This window comes from Leucopleurus acutus (assembly GCF_964270905.1).
Source record: "Leucopleurus acutus genome assembly, chromosome: X".
Taxonomy (NCBI): Eukaryota; Metazoa; Chordata; class Mammalia; order Artiodactyla; family Delphinidae; genus Leucopleurus; species Leucopleurus acutus.
The window spans coordinates 112,700,959-112,719,371 of NC_139148.1; the positions used below are offsets into that span (position 1 = coordinate 112,700,959).

The window sequence follows — 18,413 nt, forward strand, 5'->3', positions numbered from 1 at the left end:
CATCATGGGTCTACTAGTCAGTGTTGGAAACTGCACCAAGAAATATTGATACTGCACAAAATCAATAAACTGGGGCCATGGCTAAATATTTATTGGGGCAGACAGTGATGCCATATTTGCTCAGAAAATTCAATCAAGTTTTGTCCAATTACTGCGGGTTTAGATTTGAACGAATTAGCTCTTAGTCATAAAATCCTAGAATGTCACAGCTGGAAGGACCCTTAGAACTCATCTGGCCCTGTGTAACCCTGAGATTTTCAAACTTTTCTTTTGCAGGAAACACTTTTTATCCAGTGAAATTTTATGGTGTTCCTCTCATTCAAGTGGGGGTGCAGGTATTAGATCCTGCTACTTGACCTCCTCCTCCCATCTGCTTCGAAATGCACAGAAAAGGAAAGTCCAATGAAGTTAAAAAGGATCATGGAATACCAGGGGAAAAAAGTCCTAGTCTTGGAGTGAGAGTCAAGACAGACTCCAAATCTGTCTTAGCCATAGGACCTGATATTCCACTATTTAAACTCATGCCTGAAGGGGCCTTTTGGATATGGTTATTTAAACTGGTTAGGGACATCTGTTCCCTGGGAAGGATGACACAGTAACTAACAGATTCATTAGCAGGAGTGAGTTTATTTAAATAAAACACACTGCTACCGATAGTCACAATGCCCAGAGGAAAATCCTGAGGGCAGGAGACACAAGGGGGTAAATGTCTTTTATCAGGTACTTGAGGAAGGCAAAGAGAGGAGAGGAAGAGAAGAGCTAAGGCGGCACCTCCTCCTCCCACCCTGCCTGCTGTCTGCTTCCGCACCTGTCTGGTTGCATGTTGATCTTTTTTCTGTGCCTCTGTGTCATCTTTCACAGCAGTGTATCTAGTTCCTTGTCAGTTTCTGCCGGTGCCCATCCTTGTGTTCAGGTTGACTCTGCTGATACCTGTCTGCTTGGGTCTGTCCATGCCTATGTCTCAAGTCTTTCAGCACCTGTGCACCTGTTTGCCTCAGAATGTCTCTGTGTCTGCCTAGTTTTGCACACGTGTGTGTGTTTGTGTATGCATGTGCTCTTCTGGGTGTTCAGCACTCCGTATCTGTGACTTTTATTTCAGTAGGTTAATTGTCTCTACCTTTCTGTTTCTGCTTTCAATGCTTTACCCCTCAAGAATGACTAATGGTAGAAGTGGAAGGGAGCTTTCTGAGCTAGGAGGGAAACCTGGTGACTCTGACTGTTCTTAAGACCAGCCCCGAGGCATTACATTGAAATCACGTGTGCCACAGAGCAAAAGGGAAAAGATGCAAATAGGAAAAACAAAAACAGAAAACATTTCTGGTGCATCTTAAGACCTCAATCTCTTCTTCCATGTTTCTCTACTTTCTTCATCTGTTTTACCCCACCCATCCTTCCTCTCCTATCCCTTTTTCTTTCACTGTCTCTTTATCTCTTTTTGTTTTATTTTTCTATTTCTCTATATCCCTTTCTTATTTTTTTCTATTGTATTTCTCCCCCTTTCTCCTGTTTCTGCTTATTTTCTTACTAGATTTCGCTTTCTTCATATATTTTCCATAGAAAACACTTTTCTTTCATTCTCTGTTTATCTTTTTTCTCTTTGGGGGGGCTGCTTTCTTGCTGTTTTTCTTTCTTTCTCCCTTTCCTCTTAGCTCTTCTTTCTGAATTTCTTTTTATTCTATTCCTCTTATTTCCTGTGTTTCTTTTCTGTTTTTTATTTTTCTTCATTTTCTCTTCCTCTCCCTCTTTTTATCCCTCTTTCTTCATTTCTTTCTGTTTTTCTTTCTGTTGCCCATTCTTCTCTCTGCCAATAGGTTCCTATGTACGAATCTGTCTGTCTCTTTCGTGCTTTGTCTTCCCCAAACATGCTTTAAGCATCAGGAGAGAGAATAAGTTATATTTTTCTGCTCTGGGCTGGACTGTGGGTGGGTGGGGTTCATTACGTCTTCTCACTCACCGGTGGGTGGGGTCATTGCTGCTCCCTGGAACCTAACCCGGTTCCCCGCCCCCAGGACCTGTCTGCAGAGTCACACTGCACTCCTGCTGCTGCTTGCATTCCCTGCACGTCCCATGCAGAGCGATGAGCCCCCAGGTGTGATGGGAGAATTCATCAGCCGCCCGACAGGGCTAACGATTTACTCCTGAGAAATAATCCATATCCGGATAATGGATCACCCCGACTCCCTAACACCATTTGTCTTGGCACTTAAATGGCACCAGAATCCAGGGGCAGAGCCAGGACTCTATCCCAGGTTCATTGGTAGATGAATAGGCTGGAATAATAATGTTAAGGATTATGATAAGGAACGCTTTGCATTTGCATGGTGCTTTTAAACTCTATAAATTTGGAGGCGATTAACCTTCCTTGGCTCATCACTTTTGAATCTGACACACTGTGGACCCTGCTTGCGAATTCAGAAGCAGGGGCTTTTAAGTGACTCACCCAGAGTCATCTAGCTTGTTACTGGCAGAAATGGGAAGAAAACTCTATTTTTCTGACTTCCTGAGATTCTTTCCTCTGAATGCTACATGGCCTTCCTATCTCTGGATCTCATCTATCTGGGAAATGGAAGCCTATACTGAGAGACAGAATACTGTTAGACCTGGGTTTGAATCCTGGCTCTGCATTAGCTAGCTGTGTGACCTTGGGCCAGCTGCTTACTTACTCAGAACCTCAGTGTTCTCTTCTATAAAATGGGGATCCTAATAAACCTTCCGTATAGTACTGTTATGAAGATGAAGAGAGATTATGCATGTAAAGTGCTTAATCTAGTCCTGGCTCATAGTAAAAGCTCCCTGAGTGGTAGCTATGATTGTTACTACTGCCTCTCTTTTTTGCAGGATGCCAAGTGAACTCATACAAATGCATGAGAAACTTGGTCTGGGGGAGGGGAAGAGATAATTGATAAGCCAGCTTCCACAGAGGTGTCCCTGAGGCCACTGATGGGGGAAGGGACCTGGAAGGATGAATTCTGATGGCAGGAGGAGCTAAGGATTCTACTTAGGCTGGAAGGACTGGCTGGTTCTGAGAACAGGCAAAGAGAAGGAAGGAAGTTGGGGATTGGCCCTAAACATGTCTCAGCAGCGTGTTGCTCACCAGGATCAATTGCTGGCCTTCAATTCCAGCCGGCTAATGTTCCCCTTCTCAGGGTCTCAGCTGTCAGTTTCCTGGGGAGATTCCCTTCCTCAAAAGCTACACAGAGGACTTTTTTCTTTGGAGAATACTGAAGCCATAAAGGTATTGTGGAAGGCCAGTACAAACTAAAACTAATGAAATCTTGTGTAGGACCATTTTGCATAAATGGAAGTTCATTGTACAAATGTAAAAATGATTATTAATACTCCCAATAATAACAGTAACAATCAATCTTTAGAGCTTGTTCTGTGGAGTGTGGCTGCTAGAGGTTGACACATCATCTCAGATGTGTGCGAGAAACATCCCTAGGGTCCACCTGCATGCAAAATCAGCCCGCATTCCTCTCCTCCTTTCCTGGGACCTCATCCTCCCAGAGTCACACACATAATTCAGCCTTCAGTGAAATGATTCTGACGCTATTGAGACTCCCTGGAGAATGGATGCCATGCGGAGGCGAGTGTGGGCTCCTGACTTCAAGCTGCAGGATGGCGAGGAATTGATACATCTCCTAAGCACCAAGGGCTCAACTCCTTTGGAGATGAGAAGGACTTTGTCAAAGCCTGATGGTTTATTAATAATTCTCTCAACCGAAGAGAGCTCCGTGCTTATCAATTGACAAGTATTTAGTGAGAACCCTCTGTGGGGGATCTAAAGAGGTTTGGCAGAGCTGACAATGTGGTCGAGGAGACAGACCACAGACATATAGAGATTATTGACAATACAAGGCAGTCCCTTCAACAAAGGGATGCAAGCAGCTGAAGCAAAGTGGAAAAATATAAGATAGTTAGGAGACTTGACGTCACTTAATCTCTCTGAGCCTTGGTTTCCCTGTCCTCTTGGAAAGGTAGCCTAGTGGTATTGAGAAAACATTAATTTTGGAGTCAGACCAACCTGACTTAAATTTTCAATTACCTCAAAAACTAACTAGGGGTCCTTGAACAAGTTACTTAACTCCTATGGGGTGCAATTACCTTGTGTATAAATTGGGGTATAATAGTAGCCCATACCACATAGGGTGATGGTGAGGATTAAATGAAAGCACACATGTAAAGCACTGAACATAATGCCTGGCACCCGGTAGGCACTCAATAATCAATTCCTATTATGATAATATGCAGGGGGAAAGGCAGGGAATGTTTGGAAATACAAGGGTTTTATTTTCCTCTTCAGCTCTTTATATGCCTGACATTACATTTCAGAGGAATGCAAACTCAAAAAGAAAACTTATATGTAAACAATAATTATAATACTCTGTGATACCTTTTATATGCCTCCCCGGTATTGCTCACTAAATTTGGTATGATCAAATTTACAGAACAATGAAATAGCAGAGGAGGTAAATTATGTATTCCTTGTGGTCTTGAGTGCCTCTCTGAGTTTCAGTTTTCCCATCTGTAAAATGTGGCTAAGAACACCTACTTCACAGGGCTGTTGTAAAGATTAAATTAAAATGTGTATAAAGCACTTGGCACAGAATAGACAGAACACAAATGTTGGCTCCATTCCCCTTCTCTCTTTTATAAAAATGAGAATAATAAAGAATCAACCTCCCTGGGTTATTATAAGGGTGAAGTCAGGTAAATATGCAGGAAATGTTTGTAAACTGTAAGACCCTAATAACAGGCTTTACGGAACATTTGTTATATACGAGACCTGTGCAATTAACAAATGTTAATCAATTAGGTAAACACTAATTAAGTGTCTCATATACACAGGACACTGTTTTAGGTGCTGTGAGTGATACAGAGATATCAGAGGAATTAAGGTGGGTGAGGCCCTCCACACAAGAACAGAGCATTAAGGACATGAACTTGAGAGATGCTCCCATTTAGGGTACCAGAGGAGAATGCAGAGCCAGAAGGAGAAATCATTGATAAGAACACTAGTACAGCACAGTATCCTCAGAGCCAAGGGAAGGGAGAGTTTCAATAAATAAGGAGGGATTCACAATGTAGCATTCCACAGAGAAGGCAAATAAAATTATGACACAGATGTGTCTCCTTGGATTAGGACTCCAAAAAGACATTGGTGGCTGCAGTGATAGGGGTCTCAGTAGAGTGTGTGTATGTGTGTGGAGATGGGGCAGGCACCATCTTGCTGTGGACCAAGGAATGAGCATATGGTGAGAAGTGAGGAGAGCAAGTCTACACTGCTCTTTGAAGGTGTTAAGGAATAAGGCTGAGAAAAGGAAGATTGGATGATAGCTGAAAGGGGACTCAGGGTCAGAGAAGGGTTGTTTTCATATAGGAGAGTTTGAATGTCTTTGTGGGCTGTGGGGAGGAAGTCCATAGGGAAAGAGAAGATGAATAAGAAAGTTATTATGAGAGAGGGCTATTGAGCAGGCAGAAGTCTGAGACATGAGATCTGGCAGGTACAGCTAACGGAAGAGGGACTTTTTAAAAAAGTATAGTTGATTTACAACATTGTGTTAGTTTCAAGTATACAGCAAAGTGATTCAGTTTTATTTATATATATTCTTTTTTCAATTCTTTCCCATTATAGTTTATTACTGAATATAGTTCCCTGTGCTTTATTTTATATATGATAGTGTGCATCTGTTAATCCCATACTCCCAACTTATCCCTCCCCCCTTCCCCTTTGATAACCATAAATTAGCCTGGGTATGTATCTGGAAAAGGTGAAAGCTCTAATTTGAAAAGATACCTGTACCCCAATGTTCACAGGAGCACTATTCACAAAACCAAGACATAGAAGCAACCTAAGTGTCCATCAACAGATGAATGGATAAAGAAGATGTGGCACATATATCCAATGGAATATTACTCAGCCATAAAAAAGGAATGAAATAATGCCATTTGCAGCAACATGGATGGACCTAGAGATTGTCATACTGAGTGAAGTAAGTCAGACAGAGAAAGGCAAATATTATGTGGTATCACTTATATGTGAAATCTAAAATATGATACAAATGAACTTATTTACAAAAGAGAAACAGACTCACAGACACAGAAAACAAACTTATGGTTACCTAAGAGGGACTTTCAATCAATAAGGAAAAAGGGATCATGGGGGAGCAAATGCTGCCAAGTTGTCAAGGGGACTGAGAACTGACAAGGGGCCACTGCATCTAGCCTTGGGAAGCTACGAGGGCCTTCAATAGTGGGCATGGAATGGGAAGAAGTAAAATAGTGAGTGGAGGCAGAGACCATCCATTTGAGAAGTTTTGCAGACCCAAGAGCAGGTAGAGAAAGGCTGACGGAAAGAATGTGTCTTATGGTGAAGGTTGGGATGTGTGTAGGCAGAGGGAAGGGGTCAGTGGAAAGGGAGCAGCAGCAGGAGGGGCTGAGCATCAGTGAGGAGGGCCTCCGAGAGGGCCCTTCCCACTTTTGAAGTGGGAAGGAAGAACAAAAAACCCAGAGAGGCCAAGGTTCTGCATTCAGTCCTTGAACCTGGCCTTGGACATTAATATCACCACTCCTGACCCCATACCTTTCAGGGCATCTCTCTATCACTGAGTAGATTTGAGGGACAGTCTCTGAGGATAGCAAGGTGTGTGTTGGTGGATATACTGGTAGCTGTCTCTCTAGGGAGGCAGAAGAGAGCCATAGCCCCAGAGCATGGCCCAGCCAGGAGAGCCAGCCATCTATGACCTATACCCATGCCACACAGTCTCTTCGTTCCCAATTTCCTCCCTGAAATCACCACCCCGAAGCCACTCTTGAAAACAAAGTCAAGGTCCACAGTTGCTCAGAGGCTCGAGTTTTCCTGTTATTCTCTAAGGCACTGGGGGACCAGAGCCTGTTGAATGCATCATCTGGCTTTACTGCCACTTGATCTGGCCCCCGCTAGGACCCCTCCACTCCAGTGTGGCTGTTCTCTGGTCCTAGGCAGTTATAGCTCAGATAGCCCCTCTTTTCCTTGTCCCTTAACTTACAGTCTAACAAGTCTCCTGAGATTTGGAAGGTGGACTGGCAGGGCAGTTATAAGCCCTGGGTGCTTGAAAGTAGGAGAGGGTTCTTGGTCCCAGCAGGCAGGAGAGAGGGGCCTTGAGTATGTGCCAGACCCAAAACAGCTTGGAAGATAAGGCCAGCCTTTAGCATCTTTAGTTCTGAGGCCAGGTCTGGTGTTCACATACCAGCCCCCACAGTGCCTGGGATGTAGGAATGCAGGGGAGAAGGACAGACAACTCACTAGCTAGGGAAGACTGGGCTCTGGAGCTAGCCCTGAGTCCTTAAGACTTGAGTTGTCCCAGGATTGAGTTATAGCGGAGAAAGACTTACTTGCATTGACAAATGGCAATTAACAAAGGAGGTGATTAAAAGTGAGAGAAGCTACAGTCTCAAAAATGTCAGCGGTTAGTGTGCAAGAGAATTTCTTCATTGAATTTTCCTCTGCCTTTTCTTCCCTCCCCTTTTGCTCTTCTTCCTTCTCCTGTGCTCTCCTCCTGCTTCCTCCATCCACCCCCACCCGCAGCTACTGATGTGATTTCTCATGATCTACAGTCAAATGCCATTAATCCCGACAGGCTCACGAGGGTCTAGCTAAGCTGTCTGATGAACCAATCCTGTGAGCAGACAGACCAGGGGAAGCGGCAGGCAGACCACCCCCCCACCCCGCCCCCTCAGGGTAATGGAAGCTAAACCAATGAACTAGAGTGGCTGCCCCGAGAATAATCAATAAATCACTCGGGGTCCGAGAGAGGTGGAAAACTCCCCAGCGAACAGTGCTCAGGACATATTCCATGGCCTCCTCTTCCGTGAATGTTCATGGCGCACCAGCCGCACAGGCCTGGCCTAACTCTGCTTTCAAGGTGCTGCTCCCAGATTCCGCCTGGCCCATCTTGGTTTCAGAGGGAGGTCATTCATTCCAATGGGATGTGGGCTCTGCTCCCAGTGGCAGGGACTGTTGTTGACTGAAAATCCCCCAAGTGCCATGCTGGTCTGAAGAGAGCAAGCCCTGGGATGGGCAGATGATCTTTCAAGAGCCCACGAATCCAAGGTGAGATGACAGTGTGATGTAATGGACCGAGCCCTCGACTAGGAGGCTGGACACTTGGCTTCTAGTTCCATTTCAGCCACTAACTTGCTCAGCGATGTTAGGTAAGTCACTTTCCCTCCCTGGATCTCAGTGTCCTCCCTGGGATGTGAGGAGGTTGGACCGGATTATCTTTAATGACATTTCCAACCCTGATAAGTGAACCCTGCAATTTAAAAAACAAGCAAGCTATTTTTGGAAAAATTCCAGCTCTGATTAGATTGTGGGGGGACTCTTTCTCTAGGGCTTCCATTTAGCTGTAATTACCACAAAATCCCTCACCTCAAACTCCCACTCAGTACACGCAGCCATTTTCCCACCACTCAAGTTCCATCTAAGACATCAAAACCAGTCATGGGTCCAGCCTGTCCCTCCTGCTGAGCTAGTTCTGTGCTTGGGGCTGAACTAGACTGTGTGGCATTCTGAAGGAGTCCCTGTGGGAGGGCATGTGCCACTGACCCCCAGATTTTAGCATAGGCAGGTGGAGTGGCTAACTAGGTTGGAGAGATTTCCCCCAAGTTTGTACTTTCAAACTTTTTAACGGACAGTAAAATTGAAAGAATGACACAAATATTTGTACATACCGTCATTAATAATTTGCCGTATTTGCACACTCTCCCTTCTCTCTTTCCTTCCCCACCCCCTCTCCTATATTGTAGACGTGATGGCACTTCACTTGCAGATACTTCAGCATATATCTCCTAAGAATAAGAATGTCCTTTGCCGGGAGGCATTTAAAGGACCCTACGATGCTCACCTAGGGGAAAGGCTCCAGTCTCTAGAGTCCAAAGGAGATCAAAAAGTATATGAGGTCTAAAGACCAGATTTAAATCTGCATATGGGTAGTGTGAGAAGGAGCTAAGCACAACAGAAGGAGGCACGAACAGTGGTCCAAGTGCAGAATGACCTTGGGCAAGTCACTTCCCTTTCTTTAGCTTCACTTTCTTCATCTATAAGATGGGGATTGTGCTAATCTCTCTCCTGCCAATCTCCCAAGCTGTATGAGGCTCAGATGTGAAAATAGATATGAGAGCACATGGGGACCTGCCACACTTAAACATTTAAGGGCAAGTGATTTACAGAGATGACCTTCAGAGCTAGTAAAGAGCAGGAGCAATAACTTCCCTGGCCCCAGTCCTGGATGCCTCTGGTAACACATGAAGTCGATAGTCCCCCAGCTCAACCCCCAAACTCTTGTTACTGAAAGCCACAAAATTTTCATTTATAATGGAAATTTCAGTGGCTCACATCTTTTGCAGTTTTTCAAAGGCATAAACACTCACCCCAGTTCTTTCTAGTTCTTTTTTCAGATAACTCCATTTTCTCTTACTGATTACGGCACAAAACTAAAAGATTACCTCTCTACTTTTTCTTCTTCCTGACATTTTCTTCTGTGCTCCCCCTTATTTCCTACTATTCTGCCCCACCCTGTCGAGACTTCTAAGACGTAAAGAATTCTATCATCCTAACTACCTTAGCTCAAAGAGCAAAATGCTTTACAAAATTAAGTGAGCATTGGGGATTTTTAACTTGATTTTATCTTTTCATTCAACCAGAGGGATATATGTGTGGGAGATGCACTTGTCAACTAAAAGCAATTTCTCTGCCTCCTTGGGGACCAAAGCGTAATTGTAGCTCTGTCTTCCTGGTGTCAGGATGAAACTTGCATTTTCCTGAGTGGTGTCAGCATGCTGACAGACAGCTCCTGGGATCTATTGAGGGGTACTGGAAAAGAACGGGCAGGGGGGTGAGAGATCTCGAGGCTGGTCTTGGCTCATCTCTTCTCCCCTGGGTGACTTTGAGCTAGTCACTTACTGTCTTTTGCCTCAGCTTTTCTAACTTAAAAAATGGGAATAATTTTCTCCCATTTCTACCTCACAAAGATGGTGCCAGGACCTTGTCAGGCTTTGGTGATACGAAAATGCTTGGAAGTAATAGAGCTGTGGGGAAAAAAATAAAGTGCTGCAGAAGCAGTGTATCCTAGGAAGCTAAGTAGCTGCAAAGGAACTTCAAGTTTTCTTGGTACAACTCCACTTGAGAAATGAGGAAACCAAGGTCTTTCTGAGGTTCAGAGAGGTCCCAAATCGTCCCCCATGATTTTGCTATACGTTCACCATGAGCCTAGACAAATCCTCCCCAAACAGAAAAGCAGAGAGGCAAAGTCTTGGGGTTCTAAGGCTTATAGCCCCCTTTAGAGAACATATATGACCCTATACACACCATGTGGACCTTCTGATAGGACTCCTCAAAAGGGGGTGTTGGGAGGCAAGCTTGCTAATCTCCCAATTCCTTCCATGGGCCTGGGGGTAGTTACCTTTGTTATCTCACCCCTGAAATTGCAGAGACCTTCATAGCAACCTGCTGAGGAAGTTGGGCAGGCGGACAGGGACCCTCATTTCATAGAGGAGGAGTCAGGGGTTCAGGTTGGGAAGCAGACATACTTGCATCCATTCAGTCAACATGCCCAGCCTCACTCCTAATATTTTAGCTTTAAATGCCATACTCTTTCCACAGTGCTTCCACTGCCTCTTGCCTCATGTAAGGACCCCAAGCAGGGAATCCAAGTGAGATAACCTGACTGAAAAATGCTACAAAGACATACACAAGGATTCTTAGAAAATACAAATGAATGACCTTTATGGTGTATGCTCATTTTGAATGCCACTAGACCCTATCAGGAGTCAAGTTTTGAGGTTTGCTCAATTTCTCATGCTACATATTTACCCATACATCCAAAGGAAGTAGAGTGGGGTTAAAGGGATCAAGTTCTCCATAGGGCTGCCCCAGTGTTCCTTGTAGCTGGAGTGCAATGGGAAGAGACAGTGGTGGAGGGTTTTCAGGGAAAGACTTCTTTCCTCTATACTAGAGTTTCTCTAACTTTATTGGGTATAAGAGCCCCCATGGGAAGCTCGTTAAAAATGCTGTTTTCTGGTCCCCATGCCCAGAGATTCTTGTTCAATGAATCTGGAGTGGGAGCAGGGGATTTGCATCATTGCAGCACATCCCAAGTGATTCTGATGCAGCTGGTCCAACCATACTTTGGAAAATCCTGGTCCATGACAAAGTTTACAGCCCTTTGATACTTGGAATCCCATTTAAATAGCAACTGTCTGCCTGGGTGCCAACTACTTTTGAGCTTCAGGAAAAAAGATAGAAGGTTTGAAACCTTTCTTCTCAAAGTCAGCAAGCCCCCAGCTTGACTTTATTATCGTGCCTTCTTCTTAGCTAGAATATGTTTTCTTCCTGCTAAAGACTTCATGGCAAACAATGACCTAAGTTAGGAGCAGTGTGCTTGGCTTTTAACTGGAATTGCAATGAGACACCCTTAAGAGGCAGCAAGCTGTCAAGCTCTACGATGAGGGCGTATATACCCAATGTGCCCCTTGTACACCTTGGTGTGAGGGGTTGCAGGTCCAGGCTAGCAGGTTCTTGGTTGCTCATTTGGGGTGCTAAGGACCTCTGAATTCTTGGAAAGGAGATACCATAACGGGTTATGTGGCCCTGCACAGGACAGGAGTTCTGCATTTTACTCACAGACCAACTTTTAGCTTTTTCTGGGTCACCAAAGCCAGGCCCAGTGTCCTGTACCAAGAGAACAATCCCAGCATAAAGGCCCCAGTCTTTTAACCTCATCCTTTATTCTGTGGACAAGGTTATAGTTTTTCTCCTATCAGTAGCATTTTCTAACTCCAGAAAAAGACATATAGAAAAGTTGGAAAATACTAAAATATGGAAATAATAAAACAGTTTAAAATTGCCCATAATTGCATTGCTTAAACAATCACTACTAAGATTCTGGTGTGTTTCATGTTAACACTTTTGTTCTATGTATAAGTTTATTATTTATTTGCACTGTTTATATAATAATGTGCACACATTTTGCATTTTGATTATTTTTCACTTAAAATGATCATAAATGTTTTTTTCAGATTATCATATAGGCTTCCAAATTATACATTTAAAAATAATTCATTGAGTGAATCAACATTATATACATAGCTCAATATCTTGCACACAGAGGACATTTCATAAATATTTGTTGAATGAATGGATGGATTGATGGATAAATGCATTCCCCTATTATGTGACATTAGTTAAGGGTAAATATTTTCAAAGGAAACAACACTAAGTAATTAAGTGGCAGAGGAGGTAGGTCAAAGAAAAAGGAGTTGGGGAGAACTGCTAACTTGACTGCTAAATAAAATTTTTTGAGAATTCTGAACTCTGTATTTCCCTTTTTCTTTTTTCGAAACGAGTAGGCTTTGGTTTGCCAGGAGCTTGTTCACAACTGTTAATATCCCCATTTTACAGATAAGGAAAACTAAGCCTCAGAGAGGTTAAATAATCTTCCTAAGATTACATAGCTAGTATGTAGCACAGTTGGGCTTCCAGTCTAGGTCTGTGAGCATCCTTAGCTTTGTTCCTTTACTACATCACACCTCCTGCAGAAAAAAAAGTGACCAAGAGGGATAGTGGTCATGAGTTTGTACTTTAGGTAGAGCTATTTTGGAAGCAGAGAAACTTCAGTTACTGAGGGCCATTGGATTGGACTGGGCAGGCAGCCTTTATGCCATGAGGGAGCCCCCCGAAAAAATCTCATTCAGCTGGAAAAAAAAGAAACCCATTGAGACCATTACAAAAGCTGGTGGTGCATACGCTCATGGGAAGAGGTAAGGCCGAGATTTCAATATCCAGAGCCAGAAACTGGACGTTTCTAGATGTCAGACTTGTTTGGCTTGGATGACTGGGTATTTGTACAGCAGAAATTGGTAAAAGAGCAGGTCTGGTGAATGTTTGTTGACTCTGATTGCTTTTAGAAAACAGAGAAAATTGGAAATGATTTAGAAATTGGTGTAAAGGCAGAGACGTACCATGTTTCCCAGAAAGGAAGGAAAATGAATGGAAGCCCTTTAAACTCTAACTACAGCTCTGCTTTGCTAAGAATTGCATGGTGAAGTACGGGCGATTTTTTCATTTTACGCACCCCTTTTGCTGCATTAATGCTAATATCAGTGGTTAGCAAAGCAAATGTAATAACTGCTCTCCTCAAAGGACTTGTGATTGCAGCTTCCACTCCTCAAGCCTGCAATCGAGCTGTTGGAAGAGGATTTTGCATATTACTCTCTACCTCCTCACTAGCGTTTTGACCGACAGAGTCCCATTTTCCCAGCGGAGAAAAACAAGGCACAGAGTCATGTTTGTACAACTGCCAATGGAGAACTGGGGGAGAAATTAATTTGGGGCCCTGAACTTGAATAGAAAAGGAAATTTCGATTAGAAGCCCTTCTTGCTCAATATGGTCTATCTCTGGTGGCTGCTTCTACTGCAGGATTTGGAGGTAGGACTTGTTTACTACCACCAGATCCCCCAAACACTGAACCTATAATGGTATGTGCCTCCAACACAGTACCACCCCCCACATTGAAATATCAAATATCAAATTCTTTCTAAAAATAAAGGTTGGTGCCCCTCCTATGCCAGTGCCCTGAGCAAAAGCATAGGCGGTGGAATCCGTAAGTCAGTGGCAACTGGGGTGCACCCCATATTTATACACATTTGACACCGTGTTCTTTTATCTCAGGGATCAACCCCCTCAAAACAAAAGTTCCCAGGCAGGACAGCATCTCCCTCTTCCCCGAAGGATCTGCAGGGCAGGAACATTAAAATTACTTTCAACTTTGGGGCCCCTTGGGGAGCAAAACTCTTTTCTCCTACTCACATTTTTGATCTCGAGAACAGAGCTGTGACATAACACATCACATCTGGAGCTACTCACAGTTGAGGTGATGCCTCCCCTAAGACAGGGGGTCCCCAAGGGCTGAGGCAGTGCCTCCCCTTCCGGTTCAGGGCTCCTAAGGCAGACACCACTTCCCGCCTAGATTGGGCCTCCTGAAGGCTGAGATGATGTGTCCGCTAAACGTGGGGGTTTCAGGGCTGGAATACAATCTCACCCTCAGATCTGAGGCTCCCAGGGGCAGGTGCACTATCTCGCCCTCAAATACCAGCTTCTAGGGGACAGGCTTGCTTTTACGTGCCAGAGTAGGGCTCCTGGGGGCAGGGGCCTCCCTTCCCTCTCAGATTCGGGGCTCACCAGGGCAGAGATGGCGTCTCCCCTCAGACTCTGGGCTCCCCAGGGATAGGGGCACGGTCCCGCCCTCAGAGTCAGGGCTTCCCGGGGCAGGAGCTGTATCTCGGCCTCCCTTCGCGTGGGGGAAAGGGGCTGCAGGACCAGCGGCCTCTTCTCCGGCGGGAGGGGGGGCTCCCCTGAGGCCCTGCCCCTTCGTGACAAGCCCGAGGTGTCCGGTGACCGAAACACTCTTAGCTGGGTGCAGGGTGCGGCTCAGGGCGTGGTCACCGGGGGCTACTTAGGATAGCTGGCGCGGGGGCCAGCGCGGAAGCCGGCTGCGAGGCTGCGGCGCCGAGCGCTGGCCATGGCGTGGATGCTGGACTGCCTTTTCGCCTCGGCCTTCGAGCCCCGCCCCCGCCGTGGTGAGTGGGGCCCACCGAGTCCGGGGGCTGGGGTCCTTCGCTGAGGCTGCAGGCGGCTGCAGCCCCGGCCAGGCGCCCTGGGGCTTGGCTCGCCGTCCCTTCGCCTCCCTTCCCGCTGGCTTTTAGCTAATTGTTCCTGGCTCAAGGACTGCCCCGTCGAGGCCCCGCATAAATCACCGGCTTTGCCGGGAACAGCGAGCAATCGCGCTAATGGCTCGGCGGGATGCGGGTCGAGCGCGGGGGCGGAGTCGCTGGCTCAGCCGTCCTCGGGGACAGCTAGAGAGTCGGGGCCAGACGCGTAGGAGCACAGTCCTGAAACCCAAGGGCCCTAAAGGCCCAAGGATGAATGTCCCTGGCCGGGCAGCTAGGGCCCGCGAACCCTGAAGATGGAGGTGGGGGGATCCTTTTGCCTTGAAGCTTGTCCTATCTTGTCCCAATCTCAACTACCGAATATCGACATGGGTCCCTCAGAGTCATCGAATTCAACCCCTTTATTTAAGAGATGGTGACATTGAAGGCCAGAGATGGCAAAGGCCTGCCCAAGGTCATACAAGGAGTTGGCAGCAGATCTGGCTCTGCTGAGGCCCTGCCAATTGTCCACTGCCCCAAAGCTCCCAATGGCAGAGGCCTGGGGTCTTTAGTCTGGGTCTTCCCTTGGATACTTTGATATCAATGCTGTTTTCCCTATCCTTGCGGAGTTGAGGACATAGGTGTGTGAAGGATCACAGCACCACTGTGATACGTGGGTGGCATTTCACCCTCTTCTTGGAAGTGCTTCTATAAAGTACGTTTTGGAAACTGATTATTTATTTTTCCTCCTTAAAGTTTCAGGAGACTTATCTTTTCTGTTTGAGATTTCCCAGGACCCCCACCCACACTGTCCTTCACTCCCCCTTGGTAGGCCCCACCCCCTCGAGGCTGCCACCTGCCCCCACTGCCACCTGTTTTTCCATAGTCTCCACCTCCAAAATCTATATTGGTGAGACTGCGTCATTGGTCGCCAGCCATAGACCAAACCTGGGTTGTCTCCTCTTTCCTCTGCCCCCTCACAGGCGGGGGAGAAGAGGCAGGGAGAGGAGGGGCCTCAGCAACTTAATTCTGCAGAAACCCATGTTTAGTCCTTGCCAGCCCCAGCACCCTGAGAACCATCCCAGGAGTCTGACCCACTACTAAGGGACTGCAGCATGCTTAGCAAATTCAAGAGCTGTCTCTGGCAGGCCGCAAGTTCTCTGAGAAAGCAAAAGATCTGCATACACACAGAGAGTTGTTTTGTTCTGTATATTTTTTCAAGTTTATGTGATCCCGGTGAATCGAAAAAAATTAAGGGTGTTTTCTAAGATGCCTTTTAAGGCCTTACAGCTCAAACACCCTACCCTTGTAAAGGGGGTAGGGTGAACCATTCCATCCCTGCCTGGCCTGCAAGGCTGTCGTGTGACTCCAATGAGATCAAGGATATGAAGTCTCCTTTATGAATAACCCCATTGGGAAGGGGTCAGTATCACACAAGGAAGCCCATCCCCATCTAAAAACAGTCATTTCTATTAGAATTAAGAGGCTTTTCCCTAAACTGAACCCAAATCTCTGTTTTTCTGGCTCTGGCACTGACCTTCATGATCCTTCCAAGAGAACAGCACCAGCCCTCTCCATTCCCCCACCCCCACTCACCCCTGTTTTTATCCAGGCCAAACCTCCCCAGTTCCTTCATCTGTTTAACATGTGATATGGCTACAAGGCTCCTACCCGCACCTAGCTGCTCTTCTTTGAGCATGCTCCAAGTTGTGAATGCCCAATGACCTGGCCAAAAGAGGATTTCCAGCTGTGTCCCTGTAAATATAGTCCTGGATGGCTGACTTTCCCTCTTTTGGAAGCCCACGTTCACACTCATGGTACACAGACACATAGCCACAAATACACACATACATACACATTCCCACACCCACACATGCCCACATACAAAGTCACCAACGCACAGACACATACGTCACATGCATCACGTACTTGTCACACACAATGCAACATAACCACATCACACATGCACGCACTACACACAAATCCTTTGTACGTGCTGCGTAGTTCACACACAAATAGCTAAGTTATATTGGAAGTACTTTCTTCACCTGAAACTACTCATTTTTTAAAAAGTAAACTCAAGTTCTTTTCAGAGTCTCCATTCTGTATTTTGTTGTTTGAATCCAAGTGCAAGACCTTACATTTACTACTGCATTTCCAGTCTGATGAGACCTGTCCCCCTACATATGCCAGTGGTACACCACTGCCTACCCCAGCTCTATTACTTGTACACAGCAGCTAATATATGTGAAGTAGTTCCCAGATGCTGGGCCCTAGTCTCAGCCCTTTACATGTATGATCTCACTTAAGTCACACAACATCACTTTGACATAAGTAATTAGTCTTTGGGTACAGTTTTTGACCAGGTAAGAACTCATTCACTGCAACCCTCCCCCCGCCCCACCAAGAAATGCTGTGCAATATGAAAGGTAACTTTGTGCATAACTATTGATATTCTGTAGGGCTACAATTGCCCTTGGTGCCTCCCTTCAAATGCCTTCCGGAAATCCTCAGGAGTCAGAGGGAGGGAGTAGCTGGTCGATGATTGGGAAGAGTGGGGGAAGTATTCTAAATGTTCCTTCACCCACCCACCCACCTCTTGCTAAGGAGATTGTTGGTACATCAGAACAATCTTTTGAGGGTTGCAATGGGCAATCGACGACCATATGAAGACATTTTGGAGAGGCATCATTGAGATCTGGGAAGAAGGGGGACCCAGAAAGGTCTTCTTTCCTAGGGAAAGGGACAGCACGACTGACCCACTTGAAATTCTCTCCCCAGTTCACTCCTGGCATTGGATTTAGCCTCAGACAATTGGACTTCTGTAAAGCAGCCAAAATTCTAAAGCTGAAGGGACCCTAGGGCCCACTTTACATACAAATTTGATCTTTTCTTGGGGATGGGACCCAATCGATTCGCTGAGGCCAGGCCTGGTTGAGCTCCACAGGATTATTTCCCAGAGCTGGGGCGAGTTTGCCAATGAGACACCCCACTTCCCTGGTCATGGCATCAGACGAGCACCCTCATCCACTAATGGCAGGACTTCCCAAAGTTCCTTTGAAAATCACTTGTTTCCACTTCAAAAGGCATCTCTCCATAGGAAAATAATGTGACACTCTATAGAGCTTAGGTTCCTAGGTTAGGCCACGCTTTACCCACAATAAGGATAGAATGCAGAATCTGTGTGACGAAAACTGGTAGAAAACAATACTCTTGCAAGTGTACCTCAGGCTCCAGCAGTAGAGCTGACATTCATCAAGCTTTAATATCAAATGACAGGAAGCATATTGGGCATTGATGGAGCAGGATACCAGGTCCCTGAGGGTGACGATGGCAACAGGAAAAGCAGTTTCATTCCCTTTTCCACACTTATCAGCCAAGACAACCTAAATGTCCAACTGTAGTGGAATGGTTAAATAAACTATATGACATATCCACTTGTTAGACTAGTCTACATCCATAAAAATGCTGTTCATGAAGAATATGTAGCGACATGGAAAATGGTATGATTTATGTGTCAAATATGCATTTTTAAAAGACTGGAAGAAAATTCAGCAACGAGGTAAACTAAGAGATCCTTTTAGGTTGGTGGGATAATAGTTATTTTCTTCTCTGTTTCCCCAAATCTCTATTAAGTTTGTTCTTAAATTACTCTTATAATTTAAAGAGGTGTTTAAAAGGCTAACTGAAGGCCTATAGTATACAAATAGACCATACAATAATTACA

At 45.5% G+C, this 18,413-nt stretch overlaps 1 protein-coding gene across 2 annotated transcripts in view; it reads left to right on the forward strand.

The window, feature by feature from the left end:
- ARHGAP36 (Rho GTPase activating protein 36) overlaps window positions 1-18,413 on the forward strand; it is a gene marked incomplete at both ends in the record, with an annotated part of 153,081 nt that overhangs the window by 108,535 nt on the left and 26,133 nt on the right. Inside the window, one exon of one of the 2 annotated variants that reach the window (XM_082864654.1) lies at window positions 14,560-14,617. The exons of the other annotated variant lie outside the window; for it this stretch is intronic. Within the exon in view, the coding sequence (XP_082720780.1) occupies window positions 14,560-14,617 (58 nt within the window). Of the gene's footprint in view, window positions 1-14,559; window positions 14,618-18,413 lie in introns of those variants that run through there. 2 annotated transcript variants of the gene reach the window in all.